The sequence below is a fragment of the Loxodonta africana genome, chromosome 24 (genome assembly GCF_030014295.1).
Source record: "Loxodonta africana isolate mLoxAfr1 chromosome 24, mLoxAfr1.hap2, whole genome shotgun sequence".
In the NCBI taxonomy this organism is placed as follows: domain Eukaryota; kingdom Metazoa; phylum Chordata; class Mammalia; order Proboscidea; family Elephantidae; genus Loxodonta; species Loxodonta africana.
In genome coordinates, this window is record NC_087365.1 from 32,501,744 (window position 1) to 32,527,200 (window position 25,457).

Below are 25,457 nucleotides of genomic sequence, written 5' to 3' on the forward strand. Positions count from 1 at the left end.
CCAAAACCACAGGAACTGCCCACTTGCTGGGGTCTATTGTCCCAAGTCCAGGCACAGAGCCTGTCCTGTGGACCTCAACCTGTTGGTGTTGGCCAGAAGCCTCTTGCCACCCAGTGCCAGGAGGACTCCTTCCTCCACTAAGGAGCTCCTTTGAGTGACAAGACCTGACCAGGTGGCTGGACTTCCTGCTCATGTGTCCCACCCACCCTGGGCTTCAGGAAAAAAAAAAAGCTCAGGTTATAAAAGCTGTGTCTTTCCGGGAAGCTGGAGACAAAGACCAAGAGGGTTTCTGGACAGGCCAGTTCTTGCAGAGGTAAGGACAAGGATGCCTACACGGGCATTTCTCAAGTAGTTCTTGAGCACCTATAACAATCTGGTGAACTGGTGCCTAGATTCTTAGTGGCAATGGATTTGAGTTCAAATCCCAGCTCTGTCAGCTACTGCCTGTGTGACACTGGGCAAGTTACTTCTCTTCTCTGAGCCTCAGTTTCATCATCTAAAATAGGCAAGATATCGAATGATCCCACAGTGTGGTGATGAGGACTCGATGAAGAGACGAAGCTTGTAATGCTCTCATCTCAGTCTGGTGCCTGCCCCATAGTAAGGACTTAAGAAGAAGTCGGGGCTGGTACTGATGATTCAAGGCACGGGGCGGAAAGGGCTGGAAGACGTGTGTGAAGTGCTAAGGGCAGGGAAGGAGGAGAGACCTGATTTGAGTGAGTTGATTGAGAAATGTGCCTGACAGAGGGACTCACTAAACGCTGGTTAGATGAATTTAACATCAGCCTGGAAGCAAAGTATGAATAGCTAATATTACAAGTACAAACTTCGCAGTCTGAAATTCACATATGCAAATAAACAAATTGGATCACTGTTTTGAGCTCCTGTGCCACCAAGTGGCAAACAACTGGATGTTGCCAATTCTAGGTACCACCAGGATTTTCTCCAGCACTCCAGGGTAGGCTCAACCACTTAGAAGGTCTCCTTTCCCCACCCAGGGGCAATGGTTACACTTTGGGTGGCTTCTTCATGGGCATGGCATGGGGGGCCGGCGATGGCTCCTGGGTGGGCCCTGCTTATGCCAGCATCTGCCATGGAGATGTCTGCCTTGCAGTCCCAGGGGCTGCGCCCCCTAGTGGTGTGCCCTTGTCCACCCCAACAGCCCCCTGTCTGCAGACTCTGAGGCCCCAGCCATACTCTTTTGGCCCTTGGGCAGGACTGAGGTTAGGCTGATGGGAACCGGGATACTGATTGAAATAATACTGAAGTATTTCCCTACTGGTTGGTAAAGAGCCGTGGTTTTGAACCCTCCCAGGTGCCTATCCTACCATCCCAGGCACTACAGCACCTCCCTGCGAATCCCTACCCCCAGGACTCCTCAAGATCCAGAAAAAACAGGGTTAAAAGGGAGTAATGCATCTTTTAACAGCTCACAATATTGTCCAGCCACTTTGACAGCTCTTGTTGCTCACTGCTTGCTAAACGCTTTGTGCGTATTGTTGAATGTATTCCTCACCTCGACCTATGACTGTCGCCACTTTACAGATGAAAAAACTGAGGCATGGAGAGGTCGAATAACTTGCTAAGGGTCACACAGCCAGGCAGTGGCAGAGCCCTGATTTGAAGCAAGCCCCCGATGAGTCAGGTGTTCCAGGCACAGAGGGACCCACATACACAAATATGTGGTGATGTGAAGTGCAGGCTGCAGACAAGGACTAGCAGATTTGGAGCTGCGGGAAGACTCGAGGGAAGAAAAGCAGAGAAGTGGTTCTAGGAGTCGTAGACCTGGGAGACACAAGGCGCTGGTTCCCCGGGCAAGGACATCAAGGTGGCCCCTGCTGTTCCCAGCTCTGTGTCCACAGGTCCTGGCCAAGAAAATGCTGCCGCTCTGGGGGTGGTTGCTGTGCTGGGGGCTGCTGCCCCAGGCCCGAGGGGAGGCCCAGCACCTGCTTTTCCTGCGGATCAGCAAGGGTCAGCTAGAAACAGGTAAATTTTAGGGCGTGGGCTTCAGGCAGCAGGGACCCAGAACAAGGTGGGAAATGATACCACCTCTCTGCTCCTGGCCTCGCCTCCTCTGGCCTCCCCCTTGTAAGCCCCAGAATTCACCTTCTTTCACCCTGACCTGCCCCTTCTCTAACACTTGCCATGGCTTCCCTGCCCCCTTAGGAGAAACTCTAAGTTCCTCATCCTGGCGATAAAGCTCTGCATGTTCTTGTCCTGCTGGCACCTTCTGTCTCTTCCACCATGAACTTCCCTGACCAGGCCATAGGTTTCCCAGCTGCCCTGACTTTGCTAATGCTGTTTCTTCCACTTAAAATGCCCTCTTTTTCAGTACTGTGAATTCTGATTCATCCCCTAAGGCAAAGCTCTAATGACCACTCCGCTGGGAAGTCCTCCTGATTTCCCCAGGCAGGAGAGTCCTTCCTTCCTCTGGGCTCTCCTTTGAAGAATCCCCTCTTCTATGAACTTATGCAAGTGTATTATACTTGATACCCTGTCTGTTTATCTATCTGCCTGTCTGTCTGTCTCCCTATACTAAACCGAGCACCTTGGTGACCATCCACCTCCTACTGCGTTCACCATACTCCAGTCTCACTGGACTTTCTGTTTCGTAAACTCACCAGGCTCATTCCTGCCTCAGGGCCTTTGCCTGTTCTCTTTGCCTGCATTGCTTTCCTCCCAGATCTTTCAAGAGTAGATTCCTTCAGGGTGTTGGCATGTTGTGGGGTCATTAACCAATGACATAAAACAATGTGTACTCACTGTTTAATGAGAAGCTAGTTTGTTTTGTAAACCTTCATCTAAAAAATAAAGTACAATTAAAAAAAAAAAAAAGAGTTGATTCCTTCCCTTCATTCAGGTCTCAGTTCAATGCCTCCTCTTCAGAGACGCCCTCTCTGACCACCCTATTTAAAGTAGACCTTCACCCCTGCCGTGTGCCATCTCAACTCCTGCTTTATTTTCTTTGTGGCACTTAACACTTTCGAAAATGACCTTGCATATTTATCAGATTGCTCAGTCGTCTGTCTCCCCACTAGAATGCAGACTCCATGAGGGCAGGAGCCTCCTCGCTCCTGTCCATGAGGGCAGGAGCCTCCTCGCTCCTGTTCCCTGAGCCCAAAAGAGCAGGCGCGTGATAAGTACCTGTTGCCAAATGACGATCTAAATTTCTGACTCCAAGCAGCCACTGGCAAGTGTTTGTTGAATGGCTGAGCGAAGGGTGAAGCTCCACACTGAGGAGGCTTGTGTCCTCAGATATTTCAGACCTGTTCTTGGAGCACCGCGTCCTAGACCGTGTGGTCAAGATGCCTGTGACGGGAGCCACGAGTGATGGAGTCAGTGTCCTGGACCACCTGCCCTTTGTCAAGGAAAGCCTGTCCAAGAGCAGTGGTTTTGACCTGTCGCTCATCGGGGACCTGCTCTTGGGGAAGAAACTCCTGCTGCTGGGGGAGCTGATCAGGGCAGGCGGGTGAGTCCTTGAGGCTGCCTCCGGGCTTTCTTGCCCCTCTGGCAGGCCCCATTTCCCTAAGCCTCGGTGTCCTCCCTTGTCAAGCAGAGCGAGTAATGCCGTCTTGCCTCACAGACCGGGCAGAGGCCTGGTGTCCTAAGAGGTTCTCTACAGCCTGGAAAGGGCAAAGCGAGAACATTTTTATTTTTCCTAAACCCCTGCAAGCCACTTGGAATCTTTCTAGGAGCCAAACCAAACTAAATGCCATCAAGTCAGTTCCAACTCATAGCGACCCTACAGGAGAGAGTACAACTGCCCCACAGGGTTTCCAGGGAGCAGCTGGTGGATTCGAACTGCCAGCCTTTTGGTTAGCAGCCATAGCTCCTAACCACTGTGCTGCTAGAGCTTCAAAAAAAAAAAAAAAAAGCAGGGTCTAAATCAGGGATCTCAACCTGGTAGCCCTCCAGCCACATTCAGCCTACGCCTGGGTTTTGCAAATTTGCAGTGTTTTTAAAAATATCTTAATTGTCAATGAGGAAAAATCCAGGGTTTCATCAAAATCTGAGTTTCCCAATTCTCTCTAAAAATCAAAGATCTGGCCATATCGGCCTGACATTGCATGAGGCAATAATTGGTGCTAGGACTATAGCCCATAAGTTGGTTCCCAGCCACCCCTCCTGCCTGGCCACCAAAGGAAGCTGAGTTGGAGACTCCTGGTAAAATAACCACAGATGTAAATGAATGATACGTGTTTAGACTGAGTCAGGAGTTTCTGCATGGTTCATCAGTGCAGCCAGAGGCACTCCTCTGAACCCATCCCCCCACCTACATGGGCAGGTAGAGCCAGATGAGTCCTGAGATGGTGATGTCCAGAAGACATTTTCTGACGGGGATGAACCTAAGTGAAAACCTCGGGCACTGGGGCGGGTGGGAGCAGTGCCCAGAGAGGCTGGGGAGGAGGCTGCAGGACCCATCCCTGCCCCAGCCCATGCCAAGGCCAAGGCCACTCACTCCAGCCCCTGCCTTCTCACTGCCTCTGCACACACTCCCTGACATGGGGCATCAACTTGGGAGGGCTATGGTTGCCAGTGGCTGGGTGTCAAAGGAAAGCCTCTCAAGGTCCAAGCCATTCTTGAAAACCCTTCAGGGAGGCTCCATGCTGGAGGCGGGCACACAGCCTTCAGGAAGCCTGACCCAGTGAGGCATCAACGAGCATTTGCTGCTTGCTCTAGTGGGTACCAGATGAGTCCCCCACCTGCACCCAATGTTCAGAAAATACGTGAAGCTCTGTGCTTCAACACAGAGACCTAAGGCCACTGGAGGGAGCAGAAGGCGCAGGTGCTCCCTCCTGGATGCCCACACACGTGCTCCCTCCTGGATGCCCAGTGGAGCGCATGGGTCTGGTGGATAGTGCTGGGGTCACCAGCCATCTGGCTTTCTCTGACTCTTACGCACTCATTTTTATTTTGCAGAAAGCTTATGTTTGAATTCAGATAAGCTAGATGTGCGTAGACAGCTCCTCCACTGTATTCTCCCCATTCTGTGGCTGGTAACACTGAGGCCCACTAAGGGAAGGACTTGCCCAAGTCTGTAAGACATGGAGGCTGGAACTAGAGCCCACCAGTCTGAGATGGCGAGGGTCAAGGGAAAGGGTTCCCCCAGAGCTGCCCCACACCTCCTGTGGCCTGCGCCTTGTCCAGCCAGTCCAGACATACACACTCCAGAGTTGCAGAGCCCTTGCCAGGCCACAGCCAGGGGAGCAGCCTCTCGCCCTGGCTTAGCTGACCCCAAAGGGAGCCAAGGGCATTGTGGAGCGGAAGAGGCCAATACCTACAGCAGAAGAATTGGGCTCAGCCAGGCCACACTCTCTTTGAGGCTTCAGTCTACCCATCAGCACAGAGAAGTAGATTGCACCCTACCATCTAACCAGGGGACTTCCTCAACCTGGTTCCAGATCCAGGGCCCAGTGTGTCCAGGCCCAGCACCCAGCTACAGGGGCCCCAAAGCCCAGCAAGGAGTGAGTTACTTCCTGTCCCTCATACTCCCCCATACTTCTCACAGGTTGGTCATAGAAGATGCCAAAGGCCCCGAGGTCATCCTGCAAATCCTGAGCGACAGCCTGCTGCAGGTCACGTTGCGCAGCAAACTGTACCTCTCGCTCCAGGGGTGAGTGCATGGCCGGTGCTTCCTCCCTACCCACTTGAGTCCCAGGCTGCCTGACCCCTCACTGTCGTGGCATGAAAGGCAGCCATGCAGGGCTAGCAAAGCCACCTGTCTCATGTCACCACGAGGGTCACAATAACCCTTGTCAGTCAGGTACATTTTAAATCCATCTTTACTGATAGGAAAACTGAGGCACAGAGTGGGAGAGGGACCTGCCCAGGATGATACAGGGTGCTGGCAGCAGAGGATGAGATAAAGCCCTCTGACAGCTATGCCAGGGGACACACGGGCTGCCTGAGGACATGGGCAGCCAGGTAGATTACCCAGAATGATATGAGAAGGGAATGGAACAAGCTCCCCTTGTAGTTCAGCAGACCTGGGCTCCAATCCCACTTGCCATCTGGGTGACTTGAGCAAGGGGCCCCCCTTCCCTGTTTCCTCGTCTATACAGTGGGGATAACCAGGTTCCCTACTGCATGAGGCTGTTGGGAAAGTTTACTGCTGCAGAATCCTAGAACGTGGGTGGCTGTGCAGACCCAGAGTCACAAACACAACAGCCAGCAGAGGAGGTGATCTTGAAATATTATTAAATGCCATTTAGGACTGTCCCTCCTCTTGTCTTTCTTGGTCTAGCTTCCCTTTTTAATAGAGAAAGTATATAAATAAACCCACTGCCATTGAATCGATTCTGACTCATAGCAACGCCATAGGTTTACAGAAGCAGACTGCCACATCTTTCTCCCGAGGAGCCGCTGGTGGTTTCGAACTGCTGACCTTTCAGTTAGCAATTGATCGCTTCAATATTAATAGAGATGAACACAAAAAATATTTATTTGATAGAGACGTAGGCACAGAGAAACATTACTCTGCTATAACGTAAATATATCACTGCCCTTATGATAAACCAAAAAACCAAACCCACTGCCATCGAGTCAATCTTGACAGAGTAGAACTGCCCCATAGGGTTTCCAAGGAGTGGCTGGTGGATTTGAACTGCCAGCCTTTTGGTTAGCAGCTGAACTCTTAACCACTGCGCCACTAGGGCTCTCTTGTAATCATACTGCAATCAAAATGCATCTTGATATTTGGCCTGGTGGCAATGTGGCAAGGAGTGAGGAGGGCCCATCTTGAGCTCACCCTCAGCCCCAGGTGACTGCCACCATGTAAAGATACTGGCCCAGTATTGTCAGAGCATTCAAGTTTTCCAAAGTATGAAAGTCATATTTGTAATGAAATCTCCTAGTTTTTTGCTTGAGCCCTCCAGGTACCCTGTGTCATCCTGGAGGCCACCAGCTTGTAACCTCCAGCCTCAACCTGGGGCTGTGGCTTGGAACCTACCCAGATATGCTGTCCCTACAGGATCCTTCGGCTCAGAGTCATCAAGAACATCCGCATTGGGGTACGGCTAGAACAGACAGGGAACAAGACCAAGGTGGCCCTTGAGGAGTGCAACACCCCACCAGGATACCTAAGCATCGAAGTTCTGGAGAAGTGAGTAGCGGCCAGCCCCAAGCTTCCCTGGGCAGGGGCAGGTGCCAGGCCTTCCTGCACCAATCCTGCAGTGCAACCCTCACCAAAACTCAGGGTGGGGCTGCTTCTCCCCACCCAAGCTATTTGGAATGAGCAGGACTGTCAGGGACAGGTGGATCTCCAAGGCCATAGGCTACACACGCTGCCATGTTGACTGCCATAACCAAGAGCATGAGCACACCCAGGTTCAAAGCTTAGCTTGGCCATTTCGTAGCAGTGGGCCCTGACCAAGTGATTTGACTTCTAGGAGCCTCAATATTCTCACCAGTAAAATGGGATCACTCACATTACACAGCCAGCATGGGGTGGTTATGGGGAAGGGATAAGCTAACTCATGTGACCCCCCTTTAGCACAGAACCTGCCACATAAGAAGGCCACTATCTAGCATTCTTATATTAAAAAAAAAAAAAAACAGCGGACAAGTTGATTCCAACTCACAGCGACCCTACACATAGGACAGCATAGAACTGCCACAGGGGGTTTCCAAGGCTGTAAATCTTTACAGAAGCAGACTACCATGTCTTTCTCCTGAGATGTAGCTAATGGGTTCGAACCACCAACATTTCAGTTAGCAGCTGAGCACTTACCCACTGTGCCACCAGGGCTCCTTTCCTTATATTTACCCAGGGCAAAAGCCACCTCCTCTGGGAAGTCTTCCATGAAGCCCACTGCCAGGTGTGATCTCTCCCTGCTTGAAAATCCCAGAGACCTTTATGAGAGAGAGAAATAAAGAGACACGCAGAGAAGGAGAATCAGGAAGAAACAAAGAGAAGGAGGAGAAAGTGAGGGAGAGAGAAACCATGAAAAGAAGAAAAGAACAAAAAAGGAAAGGGGGGTAGAAAAGGAGAGAGGAGAGGAGGGAGACAAAAGGTGGGGAAGGAAGCAGCTGCTCTGAACCTCCATGCTACACAAGCCCTGGAGGAGGAGTGTTCCTAAGCTCGGACCCCACTAGCTGTCCGTTGTCCCTAGAATGAACCCTCTCCTGGTGAATGCAGCTCTGGAGTTGGTGACGAAAATCTTGGATGAGATGTTGCCCTTCCTCCTGCAGAAGATGGTGAGTTTCCCTTCCCTCACCACCAAGGGGCATGACCCCAAGGAAGAGCCCTATGACCTCTCCCCAACCCTGTTGAGAACCCTCATGCCTTTCCTCCAGGTGTGCCCCCTGGCCACGACCCTGCTTAACTCGATGCTAGAAGACCTGCTGCACCTCTCTCTACGTACGTTGTCCCTGGCCAGGGCGCGGCTTGTCTGCTGTCCCCCTACTATGTGCCAGGCACTGTTCTAAGCTCTGGGAGTATGCCAGGGAACTACACAGACCAACCCTGCCCATAGGGGTCCTCCTTTCTAGTTGGGGAAGAAAAGGGCAATACAGCTTGTGACCATGGTACGTCATTTCCCTCCCTCTGAGCCTCAGTTTCCCAGTCAGTAAAATGGAATTAATCATAGGCCCAGTTATCACTCAGTAAAAGTCCACCATTATGAGAAACGCAGACAGGCCTAGCCCTCAAGGAGCTTTAAGCTAAGTGGAGAGGAAGAAAGGATTCTCCCTGCTTCACCGACTCCCCAAGTCCCTCCACAGGGTGCCTGGCCCCAGTTTCATTTCCTCATTGTAGCCCCAACCACCTCGGGCCCAGATGACTTCCAGTACTACGTCACCACCACAGAGCTCACAGATGAGGCCGTCATGATGAAAGTACAGGTGAGCCTGCCCCTGGTCTGGAGGATGGGCAGAGAGGAAAATGAGATGGGGCTTCTCTGAAATGGAGGCAGAAAGGGGAGGAGAAGGAGCAACAAAAGGAGGTGCTAGACAAAGGAGGGAGAAAGAGAGAAGCAGTAGGGAAAGAGAATGGGAGACCTGCAGAACCGCAGGTGCTGACCACAGGAAGTCCTGCCTCAACCCTGGAAGCCAGGAGAGGCCACCGGGCTCCAGTGAGGGAGGGTCAGGCTCCAACAAGAGAGCAGTTGGGTCAGGCCAGGAGCTGCAGGGCCACACACAACGCTCCAGGTGGGAGGGATCCCCCAGATGGAGAAACGGAGGCCCAAAGAAGGAACAGGGTTGGCTGTGTCTGCCCAACTCTCCATCCACGGCCCTTCCTCGTTCCCATGGAGTGATAGGCTATGGGTCAGGAGGATGGATGGGAAGGACTTGAGTGGATAGGTAGGAGCTTTAACAAAGGCACAGAGAAGGGATGGGACTCAAACGAGAGAGAGGCGAGGAAACGGGGCTCATGGGTCCAAAGGCTAGAGTCACCTCTTACCTACCATGTGTGGGATCTTGGGTAAGTCACTTCACCTCTCTGGACTTCAGTTTCCTCATCTGTCAAGTAGTGACAATGGTAGTTCTCATCTCATGGGACTGCTGTGAGGCTCAGGTGGATTGTGCCCATGCCCAGCACATAGCGAGTCCTCCACACATCAGCTGTAACCAATTATTGGCCAGAGAGGCTGTTCCCGCTAAATTTCTCTTCCTCCATTTCTCTGAAGCTTGTGACCCCGTGTGGCCCACACCAGAGAGCCCCACAACCTGACCACCTGCCTCCCCAGCCCCTTCCAAAATTAGCCCAGGGCAGCATGGCAGACCTGGCCTTTTGGAAGGAAGTCTACAATGATATCCTGTCCTGCCTCTATACCACTGAAGTGATCCGTGTGAACCCGCAGGACTCCATGGTGAGTGCTTGGGGAGAGGGAGTGGGGTGAGACACAGATTTATTGCTCTATTTTTCACATGAAGAAACCAAGGTCCAAATGGTGAAATGCCTTGCTGGGTGGGTTTAGGTAAGTCATTTACCCTCTCTGGACCTCACCCAGAAAACTTCTATTCTGCCTTGAGAATCCAGCATAACACTTATCCATTCATTTATGCAACAAGTATTTATTGGGGGCCTACTGTTTACTGTTTGTCAGGCCTTCTGTACAAAGGGTCCCTGATTTGTAGCACTCACAGTCTAGTGGGCAAAATAGAAACTGAACAAGAAAACAGTCAGATAAGTAAAATAATTCATCTTACTGGAAATAGGCAGGGCAATAGGCAGTAAGTTCCTGGTGGAGGTGAGAAGACTACCCTGGACACTGTCATCAGGGAAGACCTCTCTGAGGAGGTAGCCTGAATGGTGACAAGGAGCCACACTAATGGAGGTCTGAAGGAAGAGCAAGCTCCCAGGGTCAATGGGGAGGATCAAATGAGGAAAAAACGCAGATACATCACCGTTCAAAAGACCCAGGAGCTCCTCATCATACTCTGAATAAAGTCCAGATAAAATGCAGCTCCCAGGGCCCTGCAAGGCCTGGCCCCTGCCTATCTCTCCATGCCTGCCTCCTCCTGCTCTCCCCTCAGCCACTACACTCCAGCCACACAAGCCAAGCTTACTTTCAACCTCAGGGCCTTTGTACATGCTGGTTTCTCTGCCTGGAACACTCTTCCCTCCACTGTTGGTTCTAGTGCAAATATCATCTCCTCAGAGACCCCTTCCTAGCCCACTGTGTCTAAAGTGATCTCTAGATAGATAAATAGACAGATAAGACATTTACACTTATAAATATATATATATAAATATTATTTAATTTATATATATTTATAAAACTTAATATTACTTATAAATGTATATATATAAACATACATATATGTATATGTGTGCATATATATATATAACCCATTGCCGTTGAGTCGATTCCAACACAGCATCCCTGCAGGACAGAACAGAACTGCCCCATAGGGTTTCCAAGGAGCAGCTGATTGGCTCAAACTGCTGACCTTTTGGTTAGCAGCCATAGCTCTTAACTACTGTACCACTAGGGTGCCCATATCTATATCTACATCTATGCTTATGCCTATGCCTATGTCTATATCTATACACACATCCATTTTTTACTTTACTTGTCCACTATCTCCCCCATTACAAGGGCAGAGACTTTGAACTGTGTACTGTGTGAATGGTACATAGTGGATGCTCAATAAGTATTTGATGGGTAAATGAAATCCTAAGATCCATATTTGGAAGAGGTCTAATGTTAGTGCCTTATTTTTTGCATAAGAAAACCAAGGACTAGGTGGGGAAAGTTACTTTCCCAAGGTTGCAGTAGGATCAGGACTCAAGCCCAGGTGTCCTGCCTCCTCATGTCATTCTTTTCATCTGTGGCAGTTAGAAGTAAACCCAGCAATTCCATGTCTACAGAAATTCTTGTACCAGAGGGCAAGGGTGCATGTGCAAGGCTGTTCTTTGCAGCTTCACTCATTATGGGGGTGGGGGGTAACATAGGTGTCCATCAGTAAGAAACTGGCAAAATAAATTAGGTCAGGGGCATACAGTTTGGAATACCATGCAGCTGTTTTAAAAAACGGAACTGTTCTTTATGTACGGAGGTTAAGAGAAACAAACAAGGTACAGGACTACATGGTTAGAATGTTCCCATCTATTCATGACTACACGTATGTAGAAAAAAATCTGGCAGGTTATGCTCCAAATTGTCAACAATGGTGACCCCTGAGAATAGGATTCAGGGACAAAAGGGAAGAGGTGTTACAGTAGATATTTTTATAATGTTTTCTACAATTATTTGTGATTTTTAAAGACCAATGGAGCATAGATAAATGGATAGAAATGTGATAAAGCAAGTATAGGAAAATGTTAAGAGCAGAACTAGGTGATGAGGATACAAATGCCCTCTAAAAAAATTCTTTAAACTTTGCTGTCTGTGTCGGAATCTATTTGACAGCACCCAACAACAGCATATGTGTGAAAATTTTCATGACAAAACATTAGCGGAAAATTCATCAAAACAATAAAAAGTTAACCTTTCCAGATAAATCATGATGAAAAAACAGCTGAATGGTTCTTCTCAGCTGAGACCGACCCGTTGTGCAGGTGGTGCATAGCATTGGTGAGAGTTACGTCTCAATGTTCCCAACTGGGTCCTCCAGCCTGCTCAAGTTTCCAAAGCCCACCACACACTTTGCTCTTTTCCAGGCTGCTGAACTCATTCAGCTGTTGCTGAGAGAGCTGGAGCCAGAGCCCAAGGTGGGTGTGTTCCCCAGCTTCTCCCCCAACACCCTGGCCAGGATCTCAGGAAAAATTCTGGGATGAGGGGCTAGGCTGGGCTACATGGGCCTGTTCCATTTGGCCAGGGTTTCCTGCTACGGACTCTGCTAATCACAGCACCTGCTTCACAGGCGTTGTAAGGATTAAACAAGTGATGCAAGGAAAGCACTTTGTTCAATGCCCGACCTAGGTGACTGTGGCCACGTGGCCATCACTAATAGTCATTACTGCACAAGACCCCACCCTGCGGCAGACCTAGCAAGACAGACAGATGTGCACACAGTGGATAACAGCAAGCAAGCCCCTTCATGTACCTCGACTTAATCCTCCGGCAACCCTGCACTAAACCAAAACCAAACCCACTGCCATCCAGTCGATTCTGACTCATAGTGACCCTATAGCGTTTCCAAGGCTGTACATCTCTACGGAAGCAGACTGCCACATCTTTCTCTCCCAGGGCGGCCGATGGTTTCAAACCACTGACCTTTTGGTTAGCAGTCGATCACTTTAACCACTGCACCACCAGGGCTCCTTAGCCCTGCACTACCACCCCTTTTTACAGGTGAGCAAACAGAGGCTCAGCAAGGTGAATTCACTTGCCCACACTGACATCGTCCAGTAAGGAGCACAACCAGGATTTGATCTCTGTCCCCTGACTCCAAAACCCATGGTCAGTCTATGACAACGCCGTCTCTCCAAAGGCTTTTAGAATATGGCACCTGGTGGACAAACAATAATGATAACAAAATGATAATGGCTGACACAGATATAGCATTGCTATGTGCCAGGTTCTATTCTAAGCTGTTTACATAAATCCTCATTTAATCCTCACGACAACCTTATTGGGCAGGTACAATTGTCACCCCATTTTACAAATATGAAAATTGAGGCACAGAGAGATTACGACAGTTGCTTCAGTCCACACAGCTTGTAAGTGGTGGCCTTTCACATCTGACTCCAAAACCTATGCTTTTACCTGCTGTTCATGCCCAGGAGAAAGAGGACATAATCCCACCTAAAGAAGCTCAGGGAAAGTAAGTGACCAAGGTCACACAGCAAATGACTGCAAAGCTAAAGTGGAAACCTAAACACCCTGGCAGCTAAAATGCTCTTGTTCCTATCCTCCAAGCTGGGGGCCAAGGAAACCCATCTGCTGCCCCTTCTTGTACCTTTTCTGTTTTAACCTCGTCAGGCTTCTACTTGGTCCAGAGCAAGCATGGGACTCACCATCAGCACCCCTGATCCTCCCACCATCCTCCTGGACAACCATATGGCCACGGTCACCCAGCCAGGCTCACTGGTGCTCCTGGGGCCCTGCAACAACTCCTCTGCTTCCGTTTCCTGGGTGAGTGAGATGAGAACTTCTTTGTTCCACGGGGGGCCTAGGTCAGCTGTGAGGGCGGCCCCGGGCCTGCTGACTCCAGGCTGAGGGCAGAGTAACAGGAGGGCAGCAGCAAGCCTCACCGCCACATGGTCCACTGAGACTTAGTCAGTTCACACCTGGACAGCTGACCCTGTTGCTAACACATTAAAATATTCAGACACCTGCTCCCCGAGTTCAGCCCCAGTGCTTCCCAAAGGCCTCCTCAGCAAATAGTTTCACCTCCAGGACCATCTGGTGGGTGCCCTTGCTGGGCTGGTTGTTAAATCTTTTGTCTGTCTTCCCTGGACATTGAAAGCCCCTACCCACAGACTGGGGGAAGTTCAGAGCTCTGTTTGCTCATGGAGGGGATCAATGGGTCTGTGTTCCTCTATTCCATGGGAGAAGGTGACCCAGGCTGCAAAGACACAGAGGGCTGGGCCCTGGAGAAATTCTGGAGAAATACAGCCACCAAAAGTTTCAACTTCCCCATTCTGAGACCCCTTGGGATTCCTATTTCCCATTCCATGGGCCTTGTAGTTGGGAAGGAAGTGCCTTGGACGAGGGAGCACTTGGGTTCACCCTGCCATCCCAGTGTGGACAGCAGGTTCCTGGGATCCTAGCGGGCTTGACTCTGTAGCCAGAAAACCCAGTCATCCCTGACTGTTGGTGAAAATTCTGTTTCTAACTTATAAGGTGACCATGTCAATTATGGGGGCCCACAGACAACCTCCTCAAAACCAAGGGGTCCTCTGGCTTCCAACAACAGTGATTCTACTGCTGAGTGGTTCTCATTGCAAAAGGCTTTCCCTCCACTGAGCTGAGTCCCTCCGCTTACACCCAGCCCAGTTTCTGCTACCCTCCAGAGGCACCCACACTATCAAGGTCTGAGCACATGTGAACCAACAGCCAGAGAAGGAAATGTCCAGAGTGGGGAGGAGGGGCACAGGATTGGGGGCAACTCTGGAGGGGTACTCATGGGGGTGGAGGTGAAGGAACTGCCTCTGGTTAGAATATAAATCCTTCTCCTCTTCTGACCTAATTTCAATTGTTCACAGAAACTGCATTCGGAGGCTATGTTTTCCTCAAGAAACCGGAAATTAAGTATCCAATTCAATCCAAACAGGTGATGTTTTTGACTTGGGATGTTCAGAAAAAATAAGATGGCTGACGGAGAGAAAAAGAGAGATGGGACAAGGGAGAGCGTGGTTAAGAGTGGAGGTTTCCACGCCTGCTATCTGCTTGGGACAGCGGAACAGCATGGCTTGTGGAAGGAAGGAGGGAGGGGAGCCTAAAGTTAAGGCCAAAGGCTTTGGTGTCAACAGACCTGTGTTCAAATTCCAGCCGAGCCACTTCCTAGCTGTGCGACCTTTGGCACACCACACACCTCTTAGTGCCTCTGCTCTTTCATCTGTACAACACAGATGATACCTTCTTCACAGTATTGTTATGAGAATTCAATGAGCTCAAGTATGTGACGTCTTTGGCAGCGTGCCTGACACCCTGCCAAATGGCAGCCAGGTACTTGGAAGAGGAATGAGGGTGAAGGCAGGGTTTCATTGATTAAACATTAAGACAATGTGAAATTCCCCCCAGCTTGTCCCCAAATGCTAGTTAAGAGCACGGGGCCAGTGCCTAGTAATGGGGTAGGATCCAATAGCTATTCAATATGTCTTTGTTAAGGCATAGCATGAGCCAGCTCTATCTAAATAATCCATGTCAGGTCTTCCTAAAGCACCTACTATGTACTGAGCCCTCAGAGTGCTTGGAGTGAGTTCAGGGAAGGAAAAAAAAAAAAAAAAAAACAGGATTCCCAAGGTATTATTCCCATCAGAGTGTCAGGTGTGGTCAAAAAGCATTCAGGAACTAGCATGCCCTCACTGAAACACCTACTATGTGGCAGTCATTGTGCCTAGAGCTTTACATACCTGGTCTCTGTGCCAGGACCTCACAGCACACTTAAGGATAGATATTACTAGCCCCATTTAATAGAAGAGGAAACTGAGGCACAGTGAGGGGAAGTGGCTTGTCCTAGGAGGACAGAGCTAGGATTTGGACTCAGGTCTGTCCAATTCAAAAGCTTCTTATCCTGCTTCTGGGACAGATTACCAAGGGCTGGAGTGATTAGAAATGTCTATGTGACAGAGGAGGAACCTGGGTGGGACCTGGCTATGTGAAGGGAAAAGGGGAGGGTGTAATGGCCTAAAGCTTGGTTGGCAAGCACGCAGCCTGAAGGGACCTATTGCCCTTCAATGCACCCCAGGGAGACAGCTCTAATTAATTCCAGCACTCTTTCTCACTGAGCTCAGGGGCAGCCTCAGAATCCTGTCCAACACAGCCTTTGCCAAACATATCCAGTGCACTCAGTGACATGCACTTTTCATCTTTGGTCTAAAAGAAAGAACAAAGACAATTGACAGAATGGGCAGTGATGGGGGAGAGAACCAAGATTAAGTTCCCTCTTTGGAATGACTCAGTCATCATTAAGGCATAGTCCCCTTGTTTCTGCAGCCAGGCTGGCAGAATGTTGGCATGGCGTGGTAGCCATCTATGTACAAGGACAGCTTAAGGCTGAGAGGAGGGCCCAGAGTGTCTGAGACACAAATCACCAGCTCAGCAGGTGGGTAGTCAGCCAGCTTGGGGCTGCCCATGCAGCAGACATCGTTTGAGAATGCCTGGGGACAGGCTTTATGTCTTGAGACCCCAGAACCAAGCTCGTTTGACTGTTTTCCAACCGGGGGTCACAGGGAAGGTTCAAGGGGCTATCACAAAATCCTACTGCTCCATCTTCCCTGGGGGGGGCCTTCCAACTGGGGGCCTTTAGCCTTATAGTAGGTAAGTCACTTTGGCAAGTGACTTACGGTCTCTGAGCTTCAGTTTCTCAATCTGTAAGAGAGCGCTATTGTTAAATCTGGGGGTGTCAATAGGATAAAATGTCACACACAGGTAAAGTGCTTAGCACTGGGAACAGCAAGCACTCAATATACACTAGTTGTTATGACCATGGTGGTGGTGGTGGTAGTTACTTTCATCACCTGGAGCAAAATAATCTAGTTTGGAGGGAGCTGGGGGTGAGGGTGGTTCCAAAAAGACTCCAAAGGAGAAGCCTGGTGGGGACACAACAGACACAGGGTCATGGCAATCATTCATCACACACGAACAGTTGTGAAACAACATGATTGTGACAATTAGACAAGACACTCCAGGCCTGTGCCTGCACACAGCAGGCATTCCGATTTATGTCGGCTGCCATTACTATTCTCGAGCTTCATGCTCTCAGCCCTTTGACACTTCACATTTGATCCTCACCACAACTCTGAGAGCAAATGGGTCTGGGAGGAAATTATGCCTGTTGTGTATATGAGGGAAGTGAACCTCAGAGAGGTGATGGTACTTCCTGGGGTCAGACAGGGATGGGGAGCAGAGCAGAAGAGCCCAAGTGCTGTGACTCAGCTCACTGAGCACCATGCCCCACAAACACTGCTATGACCTAAAAGAGTGATCTCTTTTCTCTGGTAGTGCCACGATCACCCTGGGCTCCTACCCCGCTGACCTTGTGAAGCAGGTGAGTCTCCTTCCTTAGCCTTGGCCTCCCTGTGGTCCTGAAGGGCCCATGAGCAAGCCTAAAAAAAAGGCCCTTGTCACTGAGATTGAAATTCTCATTCACTTTCTATCACTGATCTCATCTTGTTCTGGGGTCCCCATGCCCGTTGGTGGGGACAGGAGACACAGGGACATTTCACCCATTCATACACTTAACAAATGTTAGTTGAACACCTACTATGTGCCTGGCCCTGGCTTAGGTACTTGGGATGTATCCCTGCCCTCATGGTGCTCACATCCTAGCAGGGTGAGGTAAGCTAACAAACAATAAATGTAAGTAAATTACATAGTATATAGGAAGGTAATCCTAAACCAAACCAGTTGCTGTCAAGTTGATTCTGACTCATGGTAACTCCATGTGCTGCAGAGTAGAACTGTGCTCCATAAGGTTTTCAAGGCTATGACTTTTCCAAAGCATATTGCCAGGTCTTTCTTCCGAGGCACCTCAGAGTGGGTTCAAGCTGTCAACCTTTCAGTTAGTAGTCAAGTGCTTAGCCATTTGTGCCACCCAGGGACTCCAGGAGGGTGATTAAAAAAAAATTGCTGTCAAGTCGATACGGACTCATAGTGACCGTATGGGCCAGAGTAGAACTGCCCCATAAGGTTTCCAAGGAGTGGCTGGTGGATTCAAACTGCCAACCTTTTGGTTAGCAGCCATAGATCTTAACCACTGCACCACCAGGGCTCCAGGACGGTGATAGTGCTATTGAAAAGGGAAAAGGTAGAAGGGAGTATGGGAGTATGGCGGACAGGAAATGTGAAGTGGTGGGGGGGGGCATTATCATATAGGGGGATCATGGAAAGTCCCATTGAGAAGGCGAGATTTGAGAAAAGCCTCGGAGGAGGTGAGGGAGGGAGCCTTGGGGATACGTTGGAAGTGGTGGGCCAAAGGCCCCAAGGCAGCAGCGTGCATGATGGGCTCAGAGAATAGCCAGTGTGGCTAAAGCCAAATGAGTGAGGGAGTGTGGGAGGAGGGTGAGGCAGACAGGTGACAGGTCTGGGCCATGCAGGGCCTCACGGTGGGGGGCTAATCTTTCCTCTGAGTGTGACAAGGCTCCTAGATGGTTCTGAGCAGAGCAGAACCCCTCTGGCCATCCTGTGGAGAGCAGACTGTAGGGAGCAAGGATGGAGGCAGGGAGGCCAGCGAGAAGGCAGGTAGAGAGACCCAGGTGAGGGCTGGTGAGGCTCGGCCCAGGGTGGTGGCAGTGGAGGGCGTAGTGCTCAGGAGCAGAATGTATTCTGAAGGGAGAGCTGACAGGGTTCCCTGAAGGAGTGGAGGTGGGGAAGGAGTGAGAGAGAGCAGTTCAGGATGACACCGGGAATTTTCAGAGCATTTCCTCCTCTTGGTGGGAAATATTTAGCCGACTCATAGTTTGCACCCCCAGCAGGGCTGTGTGTCCCTTCTCCAGATTTCCCCACCCCATGCTTCTCTGTGTCCACATGCGGCCTGTGGGTTTCTGGTGTAGGGTCGTTGGTCTTGGCCCTACCTGTCCTTGGGGCACTGCACTGCGCCCACTGTTGACAAGTCCTCTGTGGGTGGAACACATGGTCTCTCCCCCCAGAAGGTTGTTCCTGCTCCTGTACTAGCTGAGCTTCCACGACCCCTACCTGTCCCATGCCTTTTCCCACCCTAGGGACATCCCACCACCCTCCACTTCCACAGGAGTGTAAGCCTTCTGTTTTAGCCCTAATGGGGGAAGGCTGTAAGAGGGAAGACAGAACAAAGAGGGATGAGTGAGAACATGCATTGAGAAGCGCTTCAAAAACATCCCCATTACACCAGACCTGGCTCCATCCTTACTTCCACAGAGTCCCAGGGACAAGAGGTCAAAAGATCATCTGCCCAGGTCTCTTCTGTAACATCATCAGAGGGTGCTTATCCAGACCAGGGCCGCCATGTACAGTTGGACAGGTCGAGCACTGTATAAGGTGCAACATTTCAGAGGGGCACCATCCACATCACAGACAACGCAGATATGCCTGTTTATTGCTGTTTCCCAACAGACGAGGAAAGAGTGTCTTGAAGAAGGGTAGTCTTTTTCTAATCTGCCCAAATGGGTTGGGACAGGCCTGATCAAGACCTCTTGAACACCCCTGGTGATGGGAGGCTCACTACCTCAATGAGCCAATTCCTGGTCCTATTATAACTATCCTGGCATTAGAGAACTTCTCCATGGACTGACCCAAAATTGGTCCCTGGCCAGCTCTGGCCCTGGGGTCACTCACAGCAACCAGCTTCCCTTCCCCAGGGCTGCTCTGCAGAGATGTCATCGCAACTTAGGATCAGGGTTTCTTTTTTCCAGGCTCTCAACCTTCCCCAGTCACTTTATTACTCTTGTCATTTGTCTCCAATGTCCTTTAAAAGTGCAGTTCCCAGGACTTCTCCTGATCCCCTGTGAGCTATATGTTGGGGCCCCCATCCCTGTGGTCAGAATCTGCCGGCCCAGCAGAAGTGACCTGCCTGTTCCCTTTATCTGTTGTAGGAAGAACATCTGAAGGCCTCTCTCTCAGAGCTTCTGAAGAGGGTATTCTTGGCCCAGTACAACGGTGAGCTATGCTGTTTCTCTTTCATGCCCTGTGTACCATGTAGCTTGGGACAACACCAACGATGTCCAGAATGTCGGCACAGACAGCTGATTTCTGCTTTGTCCCCCAGGGTAGGTCAAGCAGAGCCACCAACAAGGCAGATGGAGGCAGAGTAGATTCTGGGATCCAGGGTGTGGTAGAGAGGGGGAAGGGGCTGTGTGTGCCCTCCTCTTCGCCTCCCCAGCAGCACTTGAGAAGTGGGGCGAGTGGCCCAGAAGGACTTCTTGGGGGAGGTAGAATTTAGCTTTACGGAATGTCAGCACAACAGGGAAGAGACCTCAGAGGGGATGGAGCCCAGGACTTACAACTCCAATGCTTGCAGGGGCCAGGCAGGTAACGGACCAAGGGGAACGGCCCAGCCTATGGCAAACTGTGGAGACGATGCCCCACCTTAAGTGGGCAGCTAACACTCAGCTTAATGGGATGTTGCCAGCAAGGCAAAAAAATTTTTTTTTCTTTTGAGAGGTGCCAGAAATCTGAACTTTTTGAGACATCACTCCTTTCTTAAATGTCAACAGCAAATTCAAAGTTTTCCAGAGCGCTATTGTCTTGGTTTGGGCTCCCTCAGAGGCAGGTTCTGAGATAACAGCGTGCAGGTAGTTTTCTGGGAGGTGATCCTGGAAAGCAGAGGGTGGCGAGGAAGTGAGTTCTGTGGGGTATAGAGCCTCAGCTTCCTCGCCTGACCCAATTTGTGTAACTATCACATAGCAATCAGGCCGTCCACGTGATTATTTGATCAATGCCTGTGTCTGCAACCAGGCTGAGCTGCCCTAGGACAGGGACTCCCCCTGTCTTTGTTTCCCGTTGTGTCTTCAGCACCTTGTCCAGTGCCTGGTGCTCAGGAGGCACTCAGGAAAAACAGGAAGGATAGATAAACAGCTCAGACTTTAGACTTTAGAAATAACCTGGCCAGTTTCAGGTGCTCCCCACTCCCCGCCACACACACACAGTTCCAGAGAGGTTAAATGACTTGCCCACGGTCACACAGCAAGTCTCTGGCTTCTTCCTTCCTTAACAGGTTTTTCTCTGTGCTCCAACTCAAGCACTCATGTTGGGACTGCAGAGTGAGGCTAGCGGAGCAGGTGGGGGCTCGAATGCTAGCCAGGCCAAAGGTTTGGCACCCTCTCTGAGGCCCATGGTAGCCAGGGAAGGCTCTGGACATGAAGAAAGCAACTTTGTGTTTGAGAAGAAGAAGGTGCCAATGGAGGGTCCCACAAAGTGGCCAGAGAGAGAGAAATGGACAAGGATGCAGGGACTGGGGAGGAAGGGCCCCACCCTCACCAGTTCTCACGACTCACCATGGGCAGCTCACTTGACAAGCGCACCTTGGATCCTAGGCCATGGAGAGGTACAGCGAGGGTCAAGAGATGACCCACAGGCTAGGCCTGGCCCAGATAGCTTATACAATCCTGCAGGGTCTGAACACCAGGCTGATGCACTGCACAACGCCAGGGTGCTATTCACACTGGAGTCCTCTCTGTGGGCCTTGGAGTCTGTCCAAACGCTCCATCAACAAGGTTGGGGAGAGAGGACAGACCCAAAGCCGCTGAAAGGACCCCAGAGGGCTGCCTGCAAGAGGCCACCTGAGGGTGGGCAAATTGCCAGGGGAGAGGCTCAAATGTTTGTTGAGGAAGAGGGCTCAGGGGGTCAGAAATGTGGAGGTGGGGTATTATTAACTAAGGGCATCAGGGAAGGGACAGCTAGCCTTGGCACAGAGAAGACTGAAATGAGGGGTCGGGATGCTGGAGCTGGGAGGCTGATGAGGCGGCCTCTGCAAGGTCTGGGGATAGGTGGGGAGGCCAGAGGCCCCCGTCCCTCTTCCTCCATGCCACCCCCACCTGCCTAGGCCAGAATAACACGTAAAGCCTGCAAGGATATCAGATTCCCCCTGAATCCAGAGTGATAGGGGTGGGGGCTGCTGGCGCAGAGGAGGAATCTGGAGGGGCCAGGCCAGTCTTCAAGGTTAAATCTCCAAAATTCACTTTGCCAAAAATCAACCTGCTGAATGGCTAATTCACTGAGCCTCAGTTTACAAAATGACCAATTCTCCAAGTTCACCAAATTTGCCAATCTACCAAAAACTTACTCAAAGAGCTATTTTTTATATTTTTAATAGATATGGGTATATTCATGAATATTTTCCTTCCTTGATATATTCAATGGATATTTTTTATTAATATAACCAAATTTCCAGTGTTTTAAAGGTAATTTTCAGTTTATGCTGACTTCTTTCTAATCCTTTTTTTGAGACATTTTCCATTTCTACCAATATTTTAGTGTTTTTAGAAGCTTTTCAACAATTTCCCTCAATTAAACAAGAAGAATAAAAATCATTAATATATATATGTAAAAATCCTTCGACAAATGGAATGTTTCCTAAAACACTGCTGAGAAGAATATATTCATGTCACTGAATATATTCAAGAAGAGTTTCCCTTAAGATAGGTTTGTAGTAAATGAGTAAAGTGGCCATTTGGGGACTTGGCTTTCTGGACTGAAGCAGCTTGCAAGTTCAGGGCTCCCCGATGGGGCTGGGAGATGGTGCCAGTTGAGAAAACGGAGTCCTTTCCCTGCTCTGGGCATTGGAGCAGCAGGGATCTGCTGGCCTGACCCCACACCACCCCTGCCCTGCACTCACAGAGAGCCCTGCCCACTAGGGCACTGAGCTCCCCTGCCCACCTCTCTCACAGAGCGCCTCAGAAAACAAGACCTCCCACTGCCCAACATCAAGGGCATCTCCTTCGACCAGGCCCACGTGGACTCCTCTGAAGTAAGTGCTGGGGTAAAGGGTTCTTCCTGAGATGCATGCGGAGGGGTCATAGCTAGAAGTGCCTTCAATCCCCAGACACTAGAAGACCCCTTCCTGCAGATGGAAATGCTGAGGCACAGGGCGGAGGAGGTACTTCCTAAGTGCCAGGCCCTTTACCTACCTATCTCATCTCCTCTTCACAGCCATCCTAGATGTGACCCTCGTTTGCAGATGAGGAAACTGGGACTTTGAGGGGCTACATGAATCCCTCCAAAGGCAGAGCCAGACCACAGGGCTCACTGAGAGCTTCAGTGTCTTACAAAAGGGAGAGCCTTCACAACAGTCCCATAAGTTAATGCTGTTATTTTCCCCATCTTACAACTGAGGAAACTGAGGTTCTGAGAGACAAAAGAACTTACCCAGGATAGCAGAGCTGGGATTACAACTGGGATTCATCTGACTTCAAAGATTGTACCCTTACCCAGACCACCCAGGTCTCTAAAACTTAGGTGCCCCAACCCCCAGAATAGGGCTGTTGTTTCTGCAGCCTGCTGTTGTGAGCCACCAATGGTTGGGAACTACAGCCAGGGAGATAAGATCCGGCCAGAGACCAGAGGGCAGAGAAAGCCAGTGAGGAACCATGGACAGTCAGGGACCTGTCAGCTGTGAATCTGCTCCTGAGGCCCGTGTTCCTCCGCCCTCTTCCTTCTCGTTGTGGGCCAAATCTGAGGAGGGGCAGTGGTTGAGGAAAAGGAGGTCAGAGGGAGAGGGCAAGGCTTAGAGACGCCCTTCATTTCTTCATCTCCCACCTTAAAAGGACTCTCACTCTTAAACAACACAGCAGGAAGGGACTTCAAGGGGGTGAAGCAGACAGAAAATCAGACAGAACTGACTTGAAGGAGGCCCTGCCACCTCCTGGCTGTGTGACCTCAGGCAAGCCACTGCCCCTCTCTGAGCCTGTTCTCCTTGGCTGTAAAATGGGGATAAGGACGGTTCTCCCCATGAGCTGGAGTTAAGGGCTCCCCTTTACAAACACAAGGAACTGTTAGGAACGCAGATATCACCCAGTCCCACTCCAGCATTTGACAGACCGTGGCCCAGGATCCTACACATAAAGTTCCAGAGTCAGGACCCTCAGCTTCTGCCCAAGCCTGGACCCAGGACTCCCAGCTCCCAATCTGGACATTCAGGAGACAGTAGCAACCTACTTCTAAGAACCAGAAGTTACTGTGCAGGAGAGGGCAAGAGGGAGAAGTGCTGGTTTGGCTCATCAAAGCTCCAGCCCCTGGCTGTGCTATTCCCTGCAGGTCCCTCCCTAGTTCAGCCCAGGGGGACCTTAGCAGGAGGGGAGGCTCACACACACTGGGGGTGGCGGGGTGGGGAGCTGGAGCTGCTCTAAGTGGGCCTGTCAGCTCAGGGTGCTGCTCAGGTCGGGCAGGGTCCCCTCTATAGCTCTGAGTGCCAAAGAGGAGCAGAGCCAGGGCAAAGCCAGAGCCCTTAAACCAGCAGCTGTCTCATAGCCAGACTATTGGAGGCTATGGGTGGGCTCATTCTCCTACTCCTTTATTCACTTCTAGGCTGCCTTGTATTGTTGTGCAGGTTATATACTGCAGAACTCCAGGGTGTACCACTCATGCCGTAGTTTACATGAACAATGCCACCTGGAGTTAGGCAGTGCACAATCTACACATCTGTACATGGCTGCTCTGATCGCCCATTCATTCATTCATTCACTTTCATTCATTTATTCAACATATGTCACTGGCTACTCTGTCTCAAGCCCTGTGCTGTGCAATGCTGGGATAAACAGATGACTTAGACCCAGTCCCTGAACCCTCCAGGAGCTCCCCCTCTGGTGGGGAAAGCGGATGCAGGGGCAGGCATGGTCCAGGCAGCAAGGTTGGGTCTGGCAGAGCTTTGGGCGTTGTGAGTAGAAGAGTTGGGCAGGAGCACCCCCTCTGGGCAACTCCAACAGGATCAATCCTACAGAGGCCCCTTGCTACACAGGCTTTCAGGAAGAACCCCCAAAGACTCGTCTGTTCATTCCCTCACAAACGTCCCTGAGACACCCCCTTCCCCTCTGCTCTGCTCCCTTGTCCAGTCAGTCTCTGACTATGCTGACTTGCCACCGAGGGAAGGCAGGTCCTCAGGACACATATGCGGTCCCTCTTGGGAGTGGCAGGAGCAGCCTCAGGGATAGTGGGCAATGAGGACGAATGGGGAGCATCTTTCTGCTTTTATCCACAGGATTACATGCTGCTGACCGTCCCGGAGGAGTAGCCAGTTCTTACCAAGGGCCAGCCTGCCCCGCTCAGCCGCAACTGCTCTGGACCCTTGAGAGTCCAAGGAATGACTACAGTCATGATGGAAAATCCCAGTTGCAATAAAGATGATTCTTGCTTGGGAAGGAGTCTGGTTCTGAGTTTGCTAACGGGTTCTATAAGGTGGGAATGCTGTTTATCTCCCTGATATTTCCTGTTTGCCTTTGGCCCCTAAGAGAAGTATGCTGAGTTCTGAATTCAGTGCCTCCAGCAAGAGACATTCCTGCTGGAAGCAGAGAAAAGGCATGTGAGTTTCTAAAGTCCAGGACACAGGGGGCATCAGCACAGCCAGGAAATTCTCCCTGGTCTACAGGGAGGAAGAAGAGGGAGGCAGGAAAGAGGAGAAGTTTCTTTCTTTCCCTCAGAAAGTGGGAACCATAGAGGCCCCAGAGATATGCAGGAGCCCTGAGTGCAGAGGAAAGGGGCTCAGGAAGGTGACTGGTCCCCCAGGCTGAGAGTCAAGGTGGGTGAGTGTGAGGTGGCTAGGTGTGGCGGGTGGCAAAGTGTTTTTCATTGCCCTCATGGAGAAGGGTCTGGGACAGCTTGCCCCTAGCCCCACGCCTGAACTTCCCAGTGAGCAGAGAAAGACAGAGTAGCAGAGGGCCTCAAAGTCGGACATGTGAACAGCTCCTGGTTGCCAGGGTGAAGAGATGGCAAAGC

General features: G+C 50.6%; 1 protein-coding gene across 1 annotated transcript; it reads left to right on the plus strand.

Moving 5' to 3' along the window:
- Window positions 1–25,457, plus strand: LOC100663609 (uncharacterized). The gene is made up of 15 exons (XM_003411506.3): window positions 1–1,986; window positions 3,256–3,469; window positions 5,510–5,614; window positions 6,971–7,102; window positions 8,112–8,196; window positions 8,296–8,359; window positions 8,756–8,841; window positions 9,627–9,809; window positions 12,107–12,157; window positions 13,371–13,523; window positions 14,597–14,664; window positions 17,058–17,103; window positions 19,625–19,688; window positions 22,418–22,497; window positions 24,724–25,457. The coding sequence occupies exons 1-15, from the start codon at window positions 1,878–1,880 to the stop codon at window positions 24,754–24,756; spliced, it is 1,473 nt and encodes a 490-aa protein (XP_003411554.2). The 5' UTR covers window positions 1–1,877; the 3' UTR covers window positions 24,757–25,457.

Bases quoted from the DNA above. Each gene is read 5' to 3' on its own strand.
- LOC100663609 (XM_003411506.3), top strand. From the start codon at position 1,878: ATGCTGCCGCTCTGGGGGTGGTTGCTGTGCTGGGGGCTGCTGCCCCAG. The intron at 3,470-5,509 runs GTGAGTCCTTGA...TACTTCTCACAG, and splicing joins GAGCTGATCAGGGCAGGCGG to GTTGGTCATAGAAGATGCCA. The intron at 8,842-9,626 runs GTGAGCCTGCCC...ATTTCTCTGAAG, and splicing joins CCGTCATGATGAAAGTACAG to CTTGTGACCCCGTGTGGCCC.